General features: G+C 38.6%; 2 protein-coding genes across 2 annotated transcripts; both read left to right on the top strand.

Annotated features, from left to right (window-relative positions):
• Positions 1-1,745: 1,745 nt before the first annotated feature.
• Positions 1,746-2,261, top strand: LOC149163839 (uncharacterized). The gene has a single exon (XM_089429275.1). It carries the CDS (start codon positions 1,746-1,748, stop codon positions 2,259-2,261), a length of 516 nt encoding a protein of 171 aa, XP_089285401.1.
• A 141-nt stretch (positions 2,262-2,402) lies between these two features.
• Positions 2,403-5,879, top strand: LOC149163838 (uncharacterized). The gene has a single exon (XM_089429274.1). The coding sequence runs from the start codon at positions 2,403-2,405 to the stop codon at positions 5,877-5,879; it is 3,477 nt and encodes a 1,158-aa protein (XP_089285400.1).
• The last annotated feature ends 17,606 nt before the right edge of the window (positions 5,880-23,485 follow it).

Here is a 23,485-nt window from a genome sequence, read left to right as displayed (position 1 = left end):
GACAAGGCTGAAGACGGCAGGACAAGAAAGGGATCCGGCCAGGAGGGTCAGACCCGATAGCTGAGTTTTCTTAACCTATTGGACTAGGATATTAACAGAGAGTCAAGCGCTGAGAGGAAATGGCAGAGCAGACGGGGGGGGGAGAGATCCCCTCCTTCAAGAATGTGGTAACTGGGGAGAGCAGCGGGAATGGAATGAGGAATAACCAGACGGACAGCCAGGCCCCAGTCATGGGGAATCTTTGGCAGAAAAGGATGAAAGGGAAATGTGTACCACGAGCTCAAAAAAAACCGAGATATGTCATACCTTGTAATAAGCTGGAGGAATACAACTGCTATATGAAAGACCACGCCCTGATCTGTAAATTCATTGGCTATTGGCCATCGGAAAGGGAGTTACTCCGATGGATTGACCAGAAATGGAAACCCCGAGGTCATATAGACCTCAAACTGGGGGCCAAGGGGTTTTTTACAGCAATCTTCACAAACGTGGAAGACAAGAACAGGATATTCGAAGAAGGGCCCTATTTTCTGAACAATGCAGGACTGTTCATGAAATACTGGGAGGAACGATATAGCCCAGATAAGGAAAAACTATTGGAGGCACCAGTCTGGGTAAGACTCTTTGGCTTGCCCGACGAATTCTGGGACCCGGAAACATTAGAAGGCATAGGTAACACAATCGGGAAGTTTGTTAAAATTGCAGAGGCTACAAAACGGGGCAAATATAACTCCTTTGCAAGAATTTGTGTCTACATGAATCTGGCGGAACCCATTCTTGATACCGTTGAGGTCGAATATCATGATGAGGTCTGGCAACAGCGAGTAGATTACGAGCACATCCCTTTTAGATGTCGAAACTGTCACGAATACGGTCATCTATACAGGCAATGCCCGTTAAATAATGAGGAGGAACCGAAGAAAAGTCAGGAGGCAGTGGCTGGGGGTTTCCAGCAGGTTACAAGAAAACGAAGGCAAAGTAAAGAAGGCCCTAGATCGCAATCTCAAGGGAAACCTGCTCCAATGACAAGCCCGAACAAATTTCAGGTATTACAGGATGGTGAGGAGGATTACGAAATAAATCTTGAAGATGATGAGGATCCTGGGAACAACCCGATGGAAATCACAGGGGAAGACAAAGAAAAGGAAATGAACCCAAGGAAAATCGAGAGAGAACGACTGGAAGAGCAGGGGGAAGATACCACAATGCAATCACACATGGAAGTGGAGCACCAGGCAGAAAATGTGGTTGAAGAGGAGAGAATAATGAGAAGACTTCTTCAAGAATGGAAATACCTCGACAGCAGATTCATCCCGGAAAAACAAAAGCAGCTATATAAGGAAGTCTTCCAGAAATATAAGGAGAAAATGGGAGAGAATATAGCCCAGCAGATGATGACCGGAAATGATCAGGGGACAGGAATGGTGGGAATGGACAGCTCTGGCAAGAACAGTCGGAAGAGGGGCCGTAAAACAATGAGTGAAACAATCCAGACGGTGGGTGAAGAGTTGATCAATTCAGGTAAGGTGATACCTCTGTCAGAGGTTTTTTTCCCCTCTCACAAAAAGTTATAAATGATTGTCATAAGTTGGAATATTAGGGGTTTAAACAGTAAGGGTAAACAAAGGTATATGAAGGACAAGTTAAATAGAGAGAAACCTAGCATTATGATTCTGCAGGAGACTAAAATATCGGTGCAACAGCTTGAGGGTATTTTAGGAAAAAATAATCTTCATTACGAGGTGATGGGGTTGGATGCTATTGGATCTTCAGGAGGTTTAGCAATTCTGTGGAACCCTAATGATATTATCATGGATCGGTGGACTAGTATGAGTAGAATCCTTACTGGCCAGGGTAGGATAGTGGGAACCAAGGAGCAGGTTGTTGTTTCAGGGGTTTATGGCCCCCCCTCCATAGGGGAAAAAGAAAACTTCATAGCAAGCATGAAAGTCATTCGCAGATTATATCCTGAAGCTACCTGGATCATAGGGGGGGATTTTAATTTAATCAGATCCTTGGATGAGAAAAAAGGAGGAGTGAGGAAGATGGATCAAATCATGGATAGATTCAATGAGATGATAGAGGAATTAAGACTAGTTGACATTCAAACTATCAATGGGATATTCACCTGGAATAACAGGAGAGGAGGCAAAAATCAAATAGCTTCTAGGCTGGACAGATTCCTAGTTACAGAAGCTATCATGAACAAAGACATTTTTGTAGAGGCGAAGATTATACCTTCCTTGGGATCGGATCACTAGCCGATTAGATTAGAAATTGATATAAAAAAAAATCGTGGGAGGAGACCTTTCCAGTTTGAATCCTTCTGGTTGAGAGACCCAGAATTTATCAAGAAAATCGAGGAATGGTGGCGTCAATCTTCTGTGCAGGGTAGGGGACAAATGCAAACGTTCCAATTAAAACTAAAGGAGCTAAAGGGCAAAATCAAAAAGTGGAACAAAGAAGAGTTTGGTAACATCTTTGAGGATAAGCAAAAATTAGAAGGAGAAATGGAAAGCATTCAGCAGAAGATGATATTAGAAGGCAGGACAGAGGATAGCATTAACAAAGAAGGGATCATCCTTGGGAAATTGGAAGAAAGACGAAAACAGGAGGAGGTGCTATGGCGTCAGAAATCTCGGATAAAATGGTTAAGAGAGGGAGAACGTAATACTAAATTCTTCCACCAGGCAATGATTAAACATAGACAGAGGAATAGAATCCTCTCCATCAAAGATAAGAATGGAAGGAGAGCTGTGGAGCAAGAGGAGATCGAACAGATTTTGGTAGACCACCACAAAGAGATCCTATCTGAACCGCAGGCTGATAGATCTAGAGCTATTCAGGAAATCTGCTTGACCATACCCAGCCTAGTCACTGAAGATCAAAACAAGGCTTTAATGCGAGCGGCGACCCTCGAGGAGGTAGAGGAGACGGTGAAAGCAATGAAAAAGGGGACTGCCCCGGGACCAGATGGCTTCACTGTAGACTTTTACCAGGCGGGTTGGCATTTCCTGGGGGGAGAGATCCTGGATCTGGTGGAGGAATCAAGAAGGAACCAAAAGGTATGGCCGGCTCTCAACTCTACTTTTTTTGCTTTAATTCCCAAAGGTGAAAATCTAGAGGATGCTAATGGCTTTAGACCAATAGCATTGTGTAATGTAATTTACAAGATTGTAACGTCCCTGATAGCCAAGAGATTAAAACCCCTTCTCGACCAGCTAATATCCACAGAACAAACTGGTTTTGTTGAAGGAAGACAGATCCTCGATGGTCTGGTTGTTACCCAGGAAGTTTTGCATTCTCTCAAGGTTAGAAAGCAAAAGGGTATGTTGATCAAGCTGGACTTGTCTAAGGCTTATGACAGATTAAATTGGAACTATTTGGGAAAAGTCCTAGAGAGCTTTGGGTTTAATAAGAGATGGATTGCTTGGATCCATAGCTTGATCTCATCCCCAAATTTTTCTATCTTAGTTAATGGCACTCCAACAAAAACTTTTAATGCCTCCCGGGGGATTAGACAAGGGGACCCTCTATCCCCTTTTCTGTTCATACTTGCAGCTGAAGGTTTGGGTCGGTACATTAAACAAGAAAGAGAGACAAACAGATTGAAGGGCCTCAAGCTATGGGGGAATAATTTGCCCTTAACCCACCAACAATTTGTAGACGACATTATGCTGTTTGGAGAACCAACTATCAAAGAAGTCAGACAGATCAAAAGAATTCTGGAGTTATTCGCGGAGGCATCAGGCTTGGAAATCAACAGAGACAAATCCTGTATCTTCATCTTCAACACGACAGACCAGGTTAGAAACCATCTTATCAGACTATTGGGTTTTCGAAGAGGGGAGCTTCCTACGAGATACTTAGGCAATCTTTTAGACCTTACCTCTAAAAAGGTGAAAACCTGGCAGGGGATTTTGGATAAACTGCATTCTAAGATAGCAAATTGGGCCTTCAGAACTCTAAATATTGCAGGTAGAATAGTCTTGGTGAAATCTGTACTGCAAGCTATCCCTATTTATTCTCTCTCGATAATGGCTGCTCCTCTGGGGGTTTGTGCTAAAATCAGAGAGATTATCAGGAATTTCATCTGGAGAGGGTTTGATCAAAAAAAGAAGTGGGCTCTTGTTTCTTGGGAACAGTTAACAAAGAGGAAGGAGAGAGGAGGCTTGGGGCTGAGAGACCCTGAAACTCTCAACAGGGTCCTGGGAGCCAAGTTGTGGTGGAGGTGGCTCCGGGGAGGCAATGATTTGTGGAAGAAAATATGGAGGACTAAATATAACATGCCTGATTCAACGTTAGAGATCCTAAGACAACAGGTAACGCCTAAAGGATCCTCCATTTGGGACCTGGCTCGCCAGAACCGAGATCTGGTGGAACAACAAGCTTTCTGGGAGATTCGTGGAGGAGCAGAGGCAAATTTTTGGGAAGATAGGTGGCAGCAGAGGGAAAGACTGAGTAGAATCCCAAATCTCCATCAAATCCGAACCAGAATAGAAGGAAATAGGACTTGTGTTAGAGACTATTGGAGAACTCAGCCGGCGGAAGAAGGGTGGCGAGTCTGGATAGATCCAATGGAATGGGACAGAGGGATTGATCAAGATACGCAAGACAATTACAAAAAAGAAGTTGGGTCCAGGAAAATCAGAGCTCGTGAAGGCCAAGATATCCTAAGGTGGGGAAACACCATGAAAGGCCTGTTTACCACCAAAGAAGCCTATTATTTAAGCGACTCTCAGAATGGGGATGTGGGACACCTTGACTGGAAAGTTGTCTGGGAAAACAATTGGTGGCCAAAGGTCTCCATGTTCATTTGGTTGGCTGCAAAAAATAAGATTCTCACCTGGGATAGAATCCAGAAGAAGGGTTTTAATGGACCATCGATATGCTGTCTCTGCAAGAAGGAGGGGGAAACCAGAGATCATCTCCTAATTAAATGTCAGTATTCCAAGAATCTGTGGGTGAACATCAAGCGAACCTTCAATAAACCTGGTTTCGTTATCAGTGATTTCAATGAATTGGTCTTCAACTGGAACAAGGAGGTTTTCCACTGCAAGGTTGTGAAAAGAGCCTGGAGCCTTATGTCGGGGTTTGTCACGTGGATGCTCTGGAAGGAGAGAAACCGGAGGATCTTCCAGAATCAGTCAAAGGACCCAGAGACTACCTGGATAAAAGCGGTTGAGCTCATGCGGGAAACCGTCCTAGTGGAAAGGTGGTACGAGGACGATTGGAAGACAAATCAAGAGGAACAAGAAATTTTGATTAAGTTAAACTTAAAACTGGAGATGGTCCAGCACATGCTCACTATCCCTCAGGACATGAGGAGCCCGAGCCCGGATAAATTCTGTTTTCCCAGGGACTCCTTCGTTAAATTAAATTTCGATGGGGCTTCAAAAGGAAACCCAGGAGAGGCAGGCTTCGGAGGCATATTCAGGGACAGTAATAAACAGGTCAGATGGATATATGCAGAAGGAGGAGGGGAGATGACCAACAACGAAGCTGAATTTTGGGCCCTCCATCAAGGACTAACGATTGCAGTTAGAAACGGTTACTCTAACCTGGAAATCACAGGTGATTCCCAGATTGCCGTGGACATGGTAAAGAAACTAAATAATGGTAAGAGCTGGGAAAAAGCCACCAGCAGTTGGCGTACTGCGGGGATCGTCGAGGACATTGCTGTTCTCTTAAAAAAGATTGAATATAAGGTAGTTAATCATGTTCGCAAGAAAGGTAACCAGGCAGCTGATTACCTGGCCAATTGGGGCAGCCGAGGGAGGGGTAACAGGATGGACCAACAATGGAAGGCCGTGAGTGGCCGTAACGAGTGGAAAGAGTTAGCCGGGATCATCAAATTGGATTATGACCAAGCCACATAAGCACCTTGTCGGATCAATGAGCTGGCATGAACTAAGGCCATGGAGATCCCGATGTCTGATCAATGATCACTCGAGGAAGTGGAATGTAATAATGGCTGAATGCAGAGATGTACTGTGGCAGTGTGAGAAGGTTATGGCACTTGATTTTTCCCAAAGTGCGAGCATTAACCTGTGTATTTTTAGTGGAGAGAATGGTGGGCTGTCAGAAGCCTCGATAGCAAACATGAATCATACAATAACTACCATTAATGATGCCAACCGTGCTGGTAACTGGCGGCATTCGACAGCCGGTGATAAACGGGACCATGAGGTAAACACCTCCACTTATATCAAGATCAGGGAAGAGGCTCGGACTCCTGTTTGTTTCCAAATTAGGAGAGGAGAGAGTAGGGCGCTGGTAAGATATCTGGCTGGGTCTGAGAGCGCAGAGTACCAGGGACTGCCCAGCAAAGGGAGACAGGGAGAGATGGAGACCAGGCAGCGGACTAAGGAGGCCGAAGAACACCAAAGGATGGCAACAGAGGCGCAGAATCAGAAAGGGAAAGGACTTGCCCAGGACAGCCCCTCGACAGAAATTTGGGAAATCGATGAGGAGTCGGAGGAGGAAATTCCTCTGGACGGAGAAGGAGGGTGGTCGGTTCCGCTGAAAAGGACGGCTGCTGAGAGCCAGCACCAGCAGTGTGATGGGTTCTCTGAGCCAAGCGGGAAGAAGGGGCGGCGCCCGGGGTTGAGGAACAGTGCTACCACCCCTGTCGAGGAAACGGAGGGAAGCAGAAAAAGAGGTTGGGGCCCGAGGAAGAGGGTGCAGAAGGAAAGTGAGAGGACGGGACGGAAGCCGAATCCGGAGAAAAAGACTCGGCTGACGGTGAATTACAGACTTAAATGGGCGGAAAGGGCGTTCATGAAGGAGTCTAACCCCGCGGTCCGTAGAGTGATGGAGTTTTTGGAGGAGGAGGCCCTCCAGAACCAGTCTGCGGACGAGATGGAAGAATGGGAATCCTTGCTTCACGACCCCGGCCATACTAGGGGGCGAATGACGCTCTTCAAACAGTCATTACACATTTACTGGGTGATGAAAGGTCTCCTGGCGAAGGCGCTTGAGCAGGTGGCTCAAGAGATGGTGAAGTTGGCCAAGGGCGACCCGGACCTGCGCAGGGAGCTGAGTTTCATTCGAATTGCTATGGAACGTCAGGAGGAGAAGATGGAGGCCCTGCATCAACTGCTGAGGAGCATGCAAGGAGCAGATGTTGGAGGAACGCGACAGCAACTGGACCTGGATACCGCCTGAGCTAAGATATGCTGGAAAATCTTCAATGCCTTTTTAACTGTAGTTTTTTGGGTTATGTGGAGGCTGATATTTGCGTTTTACAGATGAATAGTTTTAGAAAATCTAAAGACTGTCTTGTAATTTTGGCTAAAATTTTGAGACTATATGCATTTTATTTTTGGGCAGCCACCAGAAACTATAGGTGGATTATTACCCGGTTTCCCCATGAGGGCGGGTTCTCTGCACTATCCTGATGTTCTGTAAAGTTTTTATTTCTATCGAGTAATAGAATGGGTTCTACCGTAGCTTACAAAAAAAAAAAGAATAAACCCGCTCTAAGCAATGGTTATCATAAAATAAACTACCATGGGTGATATTTTTGGATTTCATGATCATCACTTTAGTCTTGTCAGTATTAACTGTCATACCCATCTTGGAGCAGTAAACATGAAGAGTCTTGAGCTGCTTGTCTAGGTCATCGTGCCTTTTTGCAAGAATAATGATATCATCAACATAAAGGAGAAGAGTGTTGAAAATAGCAACAAGAAATGCTAAAAATAGCATTGCTATAGATAGCATTTCATGATATATTCCAATTTTAATTTTCCCTTGAATTAAAATTGAGAATTAAAATTCGAATTTAGTCTCACCAGCTGTTTGAAAAATAATTAATTAATTCATCCTGAGTTAATTAGTTGGAGAAATTCAAGTTAGAAGTCTTTGTGAAGTCATGCAACAATTATTCCTTTGATTGAGGAAGTTATCCCTTAATTAAGGAGATAAGGATGAGTTATATTTGAGTTGTAATTAGTTAGCTCAGTTAACTAAGTTAAGTCTAGTTAAATTAGTTCCAAACAATTTGTGGAACTAATTGTGAGTTCAGTCAGTTAATGCATGCATGCATGAAACTAGTGTTCTCCAGATAACTGAATACTCTCTCATAAATAACTCATGCATGTCAGTTCAGACAAAGACACAGTTGAGATTAAAGGAAAGAACAGTGTACTATCAGTTGCTAGAATATTCCTATGAGAATATCTTTTGCATGCAGAAGGAATTCATTCCTTGAGGATTGCGCAGTTACTACAGAGGTCAGAGCAGTGTGTGAGGTGAGAATCACACATATGGCAACTAGACAACCCAGGAGAAACTGCGCAAGGAAATAAGAGGCTTGGAAAACTGAAGGAAGTCATGTGTGTTGAATATTTTGTCTATGAGCAGTAGTGTGGGATTGTACTGAGCGTTGGATAGCTTGAGAGCTAAAGCTTTGTGTAATCCTTTGATATTTCCACTTGTATGATAATACAAATAGCAAGGTTTTTAGTTGAGGCTTTCCCCATAGTATTCTTCTATGTTTCATGTGTGATTGAATCTTATTCTCTATTATATGTGTTCTATTTGATTTTTCTCAAAATCAATTAAGCTTCCGCAAGTTTGATTGTAGAACTAGATTAAGTATTTTTCTTTAGTACATTGCATAATCAGTTTAATCTACAGTGATAATTTCTACATGGTATCAAAGCTAGCTGATCTATAGAGAATTTTCTACATGGTATCGGAGCAAAGGTGATCAAACCAGCGAACAATATACAAATTAGGGAGAAGTTCAAAGTTTGAAGTTCTTGATTGTAGGTGCAAAACCGATTTCTTATCACATCTCAAAGTTCACCAATGGCGTTCAATGGCTTGAGACTCGAGTATGCCCTGGATGGTAGCTCGAATTACATAGAATGGAAGGATCACATGGAAGCGATATTAGAGGGCAATGGTTTGAAGGACTTCATTGATCAAGAAGTCCCCAGGCCAGCAGCAGCTAATGCCCAAGAATTGGTAGAATGGAAGAAATGTGTTGTGAGAGCGAGGAGGATTCTTCTGGAGGGAGTTCGAGACCATATTGTCTCGAGTCTCCATGGGAAGGAGACTCCATTTTCAATGTGGAAGACATTGAAGGATCTATACCAGAATAGTAGCAACTAGAGGAAGCTGGAACTGAAGGACAAGCTTCGGAAAATCAAGTGTGAAAAGGGTGACACGATCTCTACATATTTGAAAAAGCTCACCACCTGTAGAGATGAGCTTGGAAGTGTAGGAATCACGACAGCTGATGATGATATGGTGAGTCTTGCTCGCCTCGGTCTTCCTAAGAGCTAGCATAGCTACCAAGACTCAGTGAATGGAAGATATAAACTGCCATATTGGGAACAATTGCGGTCAGATCTGATCCAGGAGGAGATCAGGAGAAGCACCAGAGATGGTTCGTCATCAAAGCATGATGATGAAAAAAAATTAGCCTTAGCAAGTAAGGCGAGGAAAGGGAAAGGGAAGGCTTCCCATTCCAAATCGAGTTCTTCCCATGGTGGGAAGAAGATTGACAAATCTAAAGTGAGATGCTTTAATTGTCATGAGGTGGGCCATTATGCAACTAATTGTCCATTGAATAAATCCAAGAAGGGATCCGAAGGTGAGGCATTGGCCTCTCAGTTTGAATTGGATTTTACCATCATCGCATGCATGCTTTCATTAATGATGGGTTGTGGTTGGTTTCTTGAGAGTGGAGCCTCATTCCACATGATCGGTTATAAGAGTTTGTTCAGTACCTTGGAGGAGAAAGACTTCGATATGCGCATAGAGATGGGTAATGATGAAAGGTATAGTGTTTCAGGAGTGGGCACAGTTGCTTTTCAGAGGGAGCATGGAGCTCGCATTACCTTGACAGATGTGAAGTATGTGCTTGGAATGAAGAAGAACTTGGTATCATCACAATGTTGGAGGACAAAGACTACGATATTATCTTCAGTAAGGGAAAGGTTTTCCTTAGACACTGTTGATGCCTCTAAAATCACTGCATCAACATTGGGGAAAACCACCCGGTTCAGACCTTAATGCAGTTCCTTTTCTGTTTGGTGTGGTGGCTCCGACTGGATGTAATGGGACCAGTTTCCCAGTGATATATAAGTTGATGGGTGATTGGTTTGTAATGTATAACGAGGGTGATAAGTGCATTACTCTACAGTACAAAAGTATACAAAGAGAACTAATATATCCCAGATGTTCTTCTAACAACGCGATTCTTGATTGTTTCTATTAACAAATAATAATAAAGATGTCTTATTCATAAAATAGAAATATGCATTCATATGATGATTACTTTGTTTAATTAATTAAACAAAGTAATAATAAAAACATTATCACATTGATCATAATATATCACTGACATATACATATTCAAAAGATAACAATTCTGGAACATTCAAAAGTGATAAGTTAAAGAATTTCTCTTAAAAAACATATATACATATCAATAATAGCAAAGTTGATGAATGCTCATTCACATAAAGAAATAATATGAAAGCAAAGATAATAGTACCATATGCGTATGGATTCTCCCGATGTAAACAACATTCAAATTCTGCCTTCTAATTTGGGAATGCCTCTAAAATCACAATAGTGCAAATCTCATAAGAGCCTCTTTGTCAAAATGCAGAACTCTGGTCTAGTCTTTTATAAAAAATATATATATCAGAAGTACAGTAGTGTAACTTCCGAGTTAATTTTAAGTACAAAATTGAGGACCCCTTCTAAAAACATGAAAGGGTCTTTAAATACTGATAATGGCAACAAACTATGAATGAAAATCGCTATGCGCTGGTATAACTAAAGACACATAAATCTGAGATTTTATCATGAAAATAGCAGTACTATAGCGGTCAAATGGATTCACTGTATCGGCTTCTTCTCCTGTGATTGCAATTGACAGATGGTGAGCATAGGCTGAATTTCTAGTGGCTGACTCATCCTGGAGTGTAGCTGAGTTGTATAGGTGGCATCGGAAAGTTCAGTGACCATGTAGTAGATCACATCCGAGAGACACTTCATTGCCATCTGCTGACTGTGTGATTTGACAAGGAAAAACTAGAATCTTTCCCATGTTAGGCTTTGGATTTGTCCAATTAATTTTTCCCTTTGTGCCAGCTCTTGTTTCCAATGTTGTTCCAAAATCTTACCTTTGGGAGTTTACCTGGAGAGAAATTTGTAATCAGATTAGACATATGCAAACTATTCTTTATCAATTCAAGCAGATTATTTGTTACGGCTCTGCATCTGGACGTGGCTCTTTCAGCGTTCATTAATTGAGACTCCCATTCGGAAAATAAGATTTCCTTATGTCATTCTTGTATCCTTGGTAGATTGGCAGCTTTTCCTTCTTTTGAATCTTGCCATGATAGAAAATTGTTTAATTTTTCATCTGCCTTATCTAATTCAAGTCTAGCATCCACTGATTTTTCAATCATAGATGTAGAGATATCACATAAGGGGGTGGCCAATGATATATTATGACATAGAATATCCAATTGTTGGGACAAAGCCTTGGTTATTTCCATTGCTTCTATTCTGAATTCATTTACCTGTGGATATCCTTTGAACCGTTCTATCTGATCTTTCATTTGTGCGATTTGTTCTTCATTTGATTTCTTCTCCTGCTCTCTCAATAGCTGCAGTCTGCTCAAATCCTGAGACAACTCCTGTTGTTTATGGAGATTTTGTTCATCAATCCTCTGCTTTTCCAATTTTAATTTCTCTTTCAATTGTTCATTTTGTTGCCTCTGTTCTATCAACTGTTGCTTGAGTTGATCTATCTTTTGTTGTTGTTCTGCCGATTGTGCTTCCAGATGGATGATTTTCTGGTCTTTTTCTTTCATCAAGTGGCTGACCTCTGAGGCCTTATCCATTGTCACTGCTGTGTAAACTCCTACATACTGTGACATTTTTGTTAAATCCTCGGAGGGATTGACCTCTGCTTTCCATACTACGTTCATCATCTCTGCCTGAGGAGTCAAAAGAGGACTTTGATCAATTTTCCTCTTCTTCCTCTGTCTTTTGACTATATCCCTATGCTTTGGACTGTAGAAGACATCAAGTGGTGGTATTTCTTCAATTTTCAGTACAATCTCCTCAGTGGGATTTTCGGGAATGATCTCTATGTCTTGCTGAAACTTGGGTAGGCCGCTTGCTTCTACAATCGGAATTGTGTCAAGCATGTTAATGTGTCTCATTATATGGCAAAAGCAAAAAAGTACTCAAATAAAAAAAGATAAATATATATATATATATATATATATATATATATATATATATATATATATATATATCTATTAGATGAGTTGAGTTTCATACTTGTTAATTATAAAAAAATAAATGCTAAATTTGTAACAAAGCTAACTCACAATAAATTTTGGTAAAAGCTATAGTGAACCTATTTAATGGGTTTAGAAAATATAAATAATGTTATAAAAACTAAATACTAAATTTGCAAATAAGTCAACTGATAGTAAATATTGGTAAAAGCTATGGTTAATCACTCACAAAATATAAATAACTTGATGTAAAGTTAAAGAAATGCTAAAACTCTTTAAATATATATATATATATAAAAATAGAAGTAGAATTTCTAAACAAATAATTTTATATATTATATTTTGAATAATATAAAATACATTATTATAATCATAATTAAAAATTTTATTATAAAAAATATAAAATATATTTTAAAAAATTTCAAAAAATAATTTTAACATTTTTTTATATGTTATTTTCAAATTTCTATTTTAAAAAAATGATTTTATAAACTTGAAAGGGTAGTTTCTTGGGTCGCGGTTTTATATATACGAAAATATGATCATTTTTACTAGTATTTTAATAATAATTAAAAAATATGCTTACTTTTTATTTTTAAATTTGTTTAGCAATCTTTAGAATGTTTACAACACATCTCTTAAAGAAATTGGAATTAAAAAACATAAATCAATAGAGAAATGGGGGGTCGCGGTTTTGTCACTACTTAAAAATTTATGTAAAATATTAATGATACCTTTTAAAGAAAATGAATAAATTAGATAAAAATTATATATTAAATTTTAGAAAAAAATATGACATGAAATTGAATTTAAATTGACATGTTTTGTCTTCTTTTACCACCACCTAGTTTTTGATGATTTTGTGAATTTAAGAGTAAACATTCCAACTCCATTTATTTTTATAAAACTTCTTTGCCACAAAAAGGGAAAAAGTGATACACATTAACATGCTTGACTAGTACTGTAGCCACTTCTGGTGTAGTGAAATCTTGGGTTTTATCTGGGTTACTAATGATTGAATCAAACTGTTCCCATTCCTTGATTAAATTGGGATCAATATTAATATCAGTATCAAGGGGTTCACTAGTTCTTACCTGCTTCTGCTCCCTTTCTGGTGTCTTCTCCTTTTCAGGAATATTTTCAATTTCGGGGGTTTTCTCAATAATTTTCTCCTCACTGTAACCTTGAGGTTGTACCATAGAGGTTGTATTTAATAAGTCTAGAGGTAGGGTTTCCAATCTCTGCGCCCTGAGCTTATAGAATTCCTCTAGTCCTTCTGCTCCCAATTTGATTTTGGCCAAATGTTTGACTTGAGAAAATACTTCTGCTGAAACAAACAAATCATTGTAGCTATCCTTCTCATGATCAAATTTGGCGATTTTGGCCTGAGCAGTAACATTGTAGGCAACTGATCTAGGATCATACTACCTTTTTGGGATAGTTGCGAGCTTTAACAGCTTTATTTTCTCGGCCTCCTTCTCTGCATGTTTGAAATCATGCAGAGTAAAAGCACCGCATCGAAGGGGAAATGTCGGCCACATGTGCTTCTTAGAATCCCTAAGAGTCCTTGACATCCCTTCAACTGTTATTTGATGTGCTAATTCTCTGGCCAGTAGTTTATTAGGGATATACATGGGAAGGACATGAGGGTTGGCAAGGCTGCCAAAAAGTCTTATGTATGTGAAACTTTCTTCTCCAAACCAACTACCTATTGCAGTTAGGTTGACTGACACTTCCTCGGATAACCTAGAAGCAGGCCTATTGAATATGGTGTAATACATGGGAAGGATAAACCCATGACAAATTCTATACAGGTGGTTTTTGTAATGGGCTTTCCACAGTTCTTTATGATAGAGGTGAATGGGGTTGGGGTCCTGTAGAGTCCATTTCCATCTTAGAATGGGATATTTGGAATTGAAACAGATAGCGTCCATAATATAGGCACTCATCTAAAATGGGGGTATCACCCGGGTAGACACAACCCTGCTTTTTCTATATTCGAGTATTTGGTTGGCCAATTTATCAGACAAGATGGTTCCCCAATCCATGATAAAGCCATTAATTGTAGCCTCCATTAATGGTACCATCTCTAAAGAAAATTTAGCAGAATCATGGACTCCAAAGAGTCTACACATCATTGCACCAACATAACAATAAGGAGAGGCCAACGAATCTACGGAGTACATACCTGTTGTTTCATGCTTGTGCTTGGTTGGAAAATGCCTCTATTATCTGATAGGGTCGTATTCAATGGCGTTCTCCTTGGCGAAAGCCTCCAAAAACACTTTGTTATAATGCTTCTCCAGTTGAGGCAAATGGTACATTTGTCTAATGTCTTCTGCTCTAAATGACTCAAACATTCTTCCAACAATTGTGAAGAAAGTTCTGTCTGTGGTTGCGATGCTCTCAATAACCCACTTGACCACGTCATTATAGGGTAGGACTTTGGTGTGAGCTACTATTCTATGAAGATATGAGCAGGCCAATTCCTTAAGAGTATTCTTTGATTTACTCGTGCCATCGGTTGTTGCTTTGACCTCGAGTCTTCAGGATCCTCTACTTCTAGCAAATTGTAGATACTCTCCCATGAATCTTGGCCTAGACCAAGGCAGGTAGTATCAAATATCAAAGCCTTCTTCGTTGGTTCTTCTTTGGCTACAATAGGAGCCTTTGGTTTCTTCACCTTCTTCATCATTTTCTCTGGATTCATCAACTTAGAATTGCTCTGCACAAACAATGAAAGAACGTAACAGAGAAATAAACCCATTCAAAGCCAATGTGAAATGAAAAGGGTTATGGTAATTCTAGCATGATAATCGAAATGTAATCAAGTATTACCATGGATGAAATCCTCGAAGGACTCAACCTTAACTTCTAAATTAATGACCTCCATAACTGCCGATCGTGAAAATTAAATGTAATAATTCTATGTCGCATCGCACATATGAGTGATGGTCCTTTAAAACGAATCTTTTGGTTTTCCCAATCAACGATCAACGATAAATTGTATATCACAAATTGGGAAGTTCACTGGTCAAGCTTAACGTTTTCCTTTGGTAGCCCCAATTGCAATAAAAGTAAGTAGTATAATAAGGCGGAAGGATAATCAACGAATCTATTTTTTTTGTTTATTATTGATTTAAAGTTTAAAACCCGCCAATATACTTTTAACAGTCTCTTATTGTATAGCAAACTTTCCTTTATAATATCACATCAATGATTTCCAAAGGACTTCATTATGTGTCTCATGATATGTGCGATGGCCGATTGTGATTGTATCATTGCATCGGCGTTTGGCATAGACCTTTAGGATGCTTTGTTGTTGAGCTTGCGATTTGCGATTTTCGATTGTGTTAGCTCACCGGAGATTTGCTTATGAGAGCTTCTCAAAACGATATGACATATTATATTACATTTGTTTTTATCAAAAGGTTTTGGATATTATTTCTATTGGATCGGACCTTTTGATAAGGATTTCCATGTGCTATGTGACTAAACCCAAGCATGCGATTATTGTTGAATTATTGAAGTTAACTAAGTCTTAAAAAAGGACCCATTTATATTTAAAGTTTTTGATAAAAAAATTGAAATGGGGGGGTTGTTGTACAACACAATAATTGGCGATTCACTGGAAGAAACAGTTATCTCTGAGAAAGTAATGCAATATTTATGACTTTCTTAATTTGGAAACCCTTTAGGATAAAGAAAAAAAATCTAAGAATAGTTAGATAAAAATTAACTTTGAATATAATGAATTTTTTTTTTTGTAATTTCTTTTCCAATCTTAAAAATAAAAACATTCCAGGTTCAAGCCTTGATTGGTTGGTATAGATAAATCAGGGGGGATTCTCCAACTTAACTTTAAAGATTACTCCATTTTCACGAGTAGTGCCTTCACTGCCACCAAACATTTATAATCTCAATAGGGTTACCTTTTAACCACTCGATCATTCATTATCCCATCCATCTCAGAGTATGACTTTTAAGAGCTAATCCAAAAATATATGTTTACACATATTTTTTCTTCTTGTATTTTATTTCTTATAAAAGATAAAAAGCCATTGTCCTGGTTTGGTGGCCAGCTGTTGACAATGCCATTCACTGGTTGTAATTGAACTGAACAAGCTGGCTCGTGATGAGACCCCTTGTCTTATAATTATAAGCCATTACCCTGTTTTGATATGCAGTATTGGTAATGTCAGTTTAATTAGTTCCCTATGATCATGGTAAGCAGGCTCGTAATGAGACCTCTTATCTTTTTATTTGAAACATATTTTAGAATTACACTCTGAAAAATCACAATCTTTGTGGATGGGGTGAATGACTTACTCCTTAAGAGTATATGGATGACAATTTAAGAGCTGTAGATGCTAAGTTTGGAAAAATCTTTGCTTTTTACAAATAACCTCACTTGGCTCTTTAAAACTTGAAATGATTTATAGTATTTTCAAGGCTTGTAAAGGCTTTACAAATTTTAAAGAGGTTTTTAGAGTTTTGTTTTTATCTAACTTTCTAGAACTGCAGTCTTTTCTTTAAAGGCTTCCATCTATCAAAAGTAAGTATTTACACTATTTTCTTTAAATAACTTTCATAATAGCAAAAGGTCAATGGAAGGCTATTCACAACCTTATTTTCTAAATATAGAAATTCAAACAAACAAAACTGCAAATTGAATATTTACAAGTAAGAAGGGGTTACCTCCTTAAGTAAAGAATTTTTTCAAGATAAGCCCATTGACAGGAAGAGAATCCCTCTTTCCTGATAGATCTTGCAATATGAATGTTGATGGGCATATTTTCTCGATGATTTGAAACGGTCCTAGCCACATCTTTTGAAATTTAGTGTGTTTGACTTTATCTTCATGCGCTTTGTCCCATTTAAAAACAAGGTCACCAGTTTGTAAAAAATTTGGGGCAGTAGAATTTGTATCAAAAGAAGATTTAATAATCTGTTGATGTTTTGCATGTGTAATTTTGGCTTTTTCTCTTTCTTCTTCTAATTTAAGGATTTGATCATGTCTTAATTGAATGGAAGAGGAGGGATTTTCTTCAATAAATTACACTAGGGCCAGGGATGGGAGTGCTAAGTTTGTTGGTATAACAGTTTCTTTCCCATATACTAAATTGAATGGAGAAGTACATATTGAGGCCTTCTGTGTGATGCGGTCAGCCCATAATGCAAATATCAAAGACTTGTGCCAATTCTTTTGATTCTGGTCAATAGTTCTCTTAATGATTTTGATCAGATTTTTGTTGGTTGATTCTACTAAACCATTACCCTGAGGATAGTAGTTTGCAGAATATTTCAATTTAAATCCTCTTTTAATAGCAAATTCAAGTATGGTATTTCCAGAAAAATAAGATGCATTATAAAAAATGAGAGCATTAGGTACGCCAAACCTAGTAATGATGAATTGATCTATGAATTCAATAATTGCCTCAGAGTTGGCTACCTTCAAAGGAATTGCTTCTACCCACTTCGTAAAGTAATCTGTGGCTGTAAGGATATATTTGTGCTACTTGGAGGAATGTGGAATAATCTCTCCTATGATATCCAGTCCCCATTGTTCAAATGGTTGTTCAATGTTGACCAATCCCTGCTTACAATTAACCCACAAAATTCAAGGATGTCAGCAATCAACATATCAATTCTCTGAACATTTATAGGATCACCTGATAACCTAATGGTAACTGAATTAATTTCTCCTAATACTTGAAACTTAGTTAGATCCAACTGAATAATATGTACTGCAGATTTCTGGGGCTCAATGTCCAATTTTGAGCAAACTGATGCTGGAATTATGTTTGATGAGGCCCCTGAATCTATTAAGCAATTGTGTCGATTTCTATTGTAGATTTCATAGGTCATGATAAAAGGAGTATGAGAATTAGATCTATCTCCGATTAACACAACATCAGTAGCTTCTACTCTATCAGATGGTGGCTTACTTGTTCCTTTAGCTACCTTGGACAATAAAACATTTGGAAGGGGAGAAGAAGGTACTGCATTTAATTCTTTAAGTATCAATTTTTGTTGATGTTTGAGCTTGCTAAGCTCAAATAAAGAGATATTTTCTCTAGTCTTCTTCATGTCTTATATAATGTTATAATCAATAGAGTCAGAAACTACCAATGTCTTGAATTATGAGGGAGGATTAGAAGATGAAGGCTGATTTTTAGTAGGCACTGTTGTAGATTTCTTTAAGGGAGCCTTATCCTTGGTAGTAGGACTTACATTTTTCTTCTTTTGAGTTGGTTGAACAGGCATTGCAGCTACTCTACTCCTGATACTTACTAGGAAAGATTCATGTTCACTTTCAATATCTGAATTGGGAAAAATGAAGTCCTACATACCATTGACATTCTACTACTTCTTCTTCTTCTGTTTCTTCGGATGACAAAACTGTGTCTTCATCCTCATCATTTTCTGGGTCTGATTCTGCATTAGATATGGCATTAGGTGGTTTTGATTTAGATCTTTTGAAATTCCTGAATGGCTTTTTAGTGGAGGTTTTAGCTACCTATTTCTTTATTTCTACCATTTTGTTCGACACGGTTTAAAAAAAAAAATTCAAACGCTCCATGTCATATGGATCTTTAGCCGCTTTCTTTTTAGAATCATCCTTAAAAGTAATTTTTTTGGACTTTCTCTCCTCAAGAGCGGTTTTCTTTTCTAAAGAAATTATACGTTTCTCAACGACTATTGCTTCTTTCATATTCTCTGCTAAAGTAGGCTTTACAGCTCTATCAACGAAGATTGTTATATTCGAAGATAAGGCAGAAATATACCATTCGCTTCGAACTTCTTCACTGGGTTTAGATGTAGCAGGAATTTTATTTAAGAGTTTATTAAATCGCGAGTTGAAATCTTTAATAGGTTCTCTAGATTCTGTTTTAAGATTGGAGAGATCATTGATTAATGTTGTTGTGGATCTATCATCTCCGAATTTAGTCAAAAATTGCTCTTGGAAAGCATTACAACTAGTAATGGATCCTGCTGGTAACGAAAAATACCATGATCTAGCTGCTCCTTGTAAGGTATATAGGAAAAGCCTCACAACAACATTTTCTTCTGTCACTCCATTTAAGTTTATTGACAACATGAAGTTGTTTATGTGTTCTTCTGCTAATATGCCTATATCTGGGTTAAACTTTGGCAACTATTTTTCGGGATGTGCTAGCAATTGACTCAAGGGTGTAGGCATTGTGACTGCCCCTGGAATTGTCCATGGCCTCAGTTGTGGTTGATGTTACAAGTGGTTGGGAAGAAGATGTTGAAGCTCCAGTACCCTTTTGGACAATAATATGAAGTTGGGGAGTGGATGGTTGACTTTGCAATGGGTTGGATGAAATGGATGATGATGATGAAAGAGCCTTACTATCAAACTCTTCAAGTGTCTTCCTTGCTCTTTTCCTTGTAGGCAGAGGAAATTCTATTGGTTCAATACCAAGTTTTTCATTTTGTAATCTTGTAAGAGGATGAGAAGGAATATATTGTGAAGTTACACTGCCTTTAGATAACTCAAACTTCTCTGGTGATATTGAGAACCCTTGAAGTTTATGAATTAAACACTGAACTTCAGGAGATTCAAGAGTGGATTTTTTTTATATGTTCAGGCTTTCAGCAATGGGTTGTTGGTTTCTCAACTTCTCTCTTAAAAATTGGAGATTTAGAATGGGAGGGAGAAGTCGAGGGAGATGTTGAGGGAGATTTACTCTCGGAATGGGCTATGGATTTGAATTTACTCGCCATTCACAGTTCAGGCCCTCCTTCTAGCGCCAAAAATGTTGATGCCTCTAAAATCACTACATCAACATTGGGGAAAACCACCCGGTCCGGACCTTAATGCAGTTCATTTTCCGTTTGGTGTGGTGGCTCCGACTGGATGTAATGGGACCAATTTCCCAGTGATATATGAGTTGATGGGTGATTGGTTTGTAATGTATAACGAGGGTGATAAGTGCATTACTCTACAGTGCAAAAATATACAAAGATAACTAATCTATCCCGAGTGTTCTTCTAATAACGCGATTCTTGATTGTTTCTATTAACAAATAACCATAAAGATGACTTATTCATAAAATAGAAATATGCATTCATATGATGATTACTTTGTTTAATTAATTAAACAAAGTAATAATAAAAACATTATCGCATTGATCATAATATATCATTGACATATATATATTCAAAAGATAAAAATTATGAAACATTCAAAAGTGATAATTTAAAGATTTTTTTTTTTAAATATATACATATCAATAATAGCAAAGTTGATAAATGCTCATTCACATAAAGAAATAATACAAAAGCAAAGATAATAGTACCATATGTGTTTGAATTCTCCCGGTGTAAACAACATTCAAATTCTACCTTTTAATTTGGGAATGCCTCTAAAATCGCAATAGTGAAAATCTCATAAGAGCCTCTTTGTCAAAATGCAGAACTCTGGTCCAGTATTTTATAAAAAAATATATATCAGAAGTAGATTATTGTAACTTCCAAGTTTTAAGTACAAAATTGAGGACCCCTTCTAAAAACATGAAAGGGTCTTTAAATACCAATAATGACAACAAACTATGAATGAAAATCGCTATGCGCTGGTATAACTAAAGACACATAAATCTGGGATTTTATCATGAAAATAGCAGTACTGTGGCGGTCAAATGGATTCACTGTATCAGCTTCTTCTCCTATGATTGCAGTTGACAGATGGCGAGCATAGGCTGAATTTCTGGTGTCTGACTCATCCTGGAGTGTAGCTGAGCTGTATAGGTGGCATCAGAGAGTTCGGTGACCATGTAGTTGATCACATCTGAGAGACACTTCATTGCCATCTGCTGACTGTGTGGTTTGACAAGGAAAATCCAGAATGTTTCCCATGTTAGGCTTTGGATTCCTCTGATTAATTTTACCTTTTGTGCCAGTTCTTGTTTCCAATGTTGTTCCAATAATTTTACCTTTGAAAGTTTACCTGGAAAGCAATCTGTAATCATATTAGACATATGCAAACTGTTGTTTATTAATTAAGCAGATTATTTGTTGCAACTCTGCATCTGGACGTGGTTCTTTCAGCTTTCATTAATTAAGACTCCCATTCATAAAACAAGATTTCCTTATGTTAGTCTTGTATCCTTGGCAGATTGGCAGCTTTTCCTTCTTTTGAATCTTGTCGTGATAGAAAATTGTTTAATTTTTCATCTGCCTTATCTAATTCAAGTCTAGCATCCACTAATTTTTCAATCATAGATGCAAAGATATCACATAAGGGGGGCGGCCAATGATATATTATGACATAGAATATCCATTTTTCGGGACAAAGCCTTGGTCATTTCCAGGGATTCTGTTATGAATTCATTTACATGTGGATATCCTTTGAACCATTCTATCTGATCTTTCATTTGTGCAATTTGTTCAGATTCATTTGATTTCTTCTCCTGCTCTCTCAACAGCTGCAGTCTGCTCAATTCCTGAGACAACTCCTGTTGTTTATGGAGAGTTTGTTCATCAATCCTCTACTTTTCCAATTTTAATTTCTCTTTCAATTGTTCATTTTGCTGCCTCTAATCTATCAACTACTGCTTGAGCTAATCTATCTTTTGTTGTTGTTCTGCCAATTGTGCTTCCAACTGGATGATTTTCTGGTCTTTTTCTTTCATCAGGTGGCTGACATCTAAGACCTTATCCATTGTCACTGCTATGTAAGCTCCTGCATAATGTGACAGTTTTGTTAAATCCTCGGAGGGATTGACCTCTGCTTTCCATACCACGTTCATCATCTCTGCCTGAGGAGTCAAAAGAGGACTTTGATCAATTTTCCTCTTCTTCCTCTGTCTTTTGACTACAACCCTATGCTTTGGACTATAGAAGACATCAAGTGGTGGTATTTCTTCAATTTTCAGTACAATCTCCTCAGTGGGATTTTCAGGAATGATCTCTATGTCTTGCTGAAACCTAGGTAGGCCACTTGTTTCTACAATCGGAACTGTGTTGACTTCTGGTTTTAGTACTGTGGCCACTTATGGTGTAGTGAAATCTTGGGTTTTATTGGGGTTAATAATGATTGAATCAAACTGTTCCCATTCCTTGATTAATTTGGGATCAATATTAATATCCGTATCAAGGGGTTCACTAGTTCTTACCTGCTTGTGCTCCCTTTCTAGTGTCTTCTCCTTTTTAGGAATCTTTTCAATTTTGGGGGTTTTCTCGGTAATTTTCTCCTCACTATGGCCTTGAGGTTGTACCATAGAGGTTGTATTTAAGAAGTCTAGAGGTAGGGTTTCCAATCTCTATGCCCTAAGCTTATAGAATTCATCTAGTCCTTTTGCTCCCAATTTGATTTTGGCCAAATGTTTTGACTTAAGAAAATACTTTTGTTGAAACAAAAAAATCATCGTAGCTATCCTTCTCATGATCAAATTTTGCGATTTTGGCCTGAGCAATAACATTGTAGGCAACCGATCTAGGATCGTACTACCTTTTGGGGATAGTTACGAGCTTTAACAACTTTATTTTCTTGGCCTCCTTCTCTGCATGTTTGAAATCATGCAGGGTAAAAGAACCACATCGAAGGGGAAATGTCGGACACATGTGTTTTTTAGAAGCCCTAAGAGTTCTTGACATCCCTTCAACTGTTATTTGATGTGCTAATTCTCTGGCCAGTAGTTTATCAAGGATATACAGGGGAAGGACATGAGGGTTGGAAAAGCTGCCGAAAAGTCTTATGTATGTGAAAATTTCTTCTCCAAACCAACTACCAATTGCATTTAGGTCGACTGATGCTTCCTCGAATAACCTAGGAGCAGGCCTATTGAATATGGCATAATACACGGGAAGGATAAAACCATGACAAATTCTATACATGTGGTTTTTGTAATGGGCTTTCCACAGTTCTTTATGATAGAGGTGAATGGGGTTGGGGTCCTATGGAGTCCATTTCCATCCTAGAATTGGATATTCAGAATTGAAACAGATAGTGTCCATAATATAGGCACTCATGTAAAATGGGGGTATCACCCAGGTAGACACAACCCTGCTTTTTCTATATTCAAATATCTAGTTGGCCAATTTATCAGACAAGATGGTTCCCCAATCCATGATAAATCCATTAATTGCAGCCTCCATTAATGGTACCATCTCTATAGAAAATTTAGCAGAATCATGGACTCCAAAGAGTCTGCACATCATTGCACCAGCATAACAAT

Source organism: Pinus tabuliformis, chromosome 5_1 (assembly GCF_031772625.1).
Source record: "Pinus tabuliformis cultivar Carrire ecotype Pingquan chromosome 5_1, CPIR1, whole genome shotgun sequence".
In the NCBI taxonomy this organism is placed as follows: Eukaryota; Viridiplantae; Streptophyta; class Pinopsida; order Pinales; family Pinaceae; genus Pinus; species Pinus tabuliformis.
Note: the sequence above shows the minus strand (reverse complement) of the source record. Positions and strands in the feature narration are given on the sequence as shown.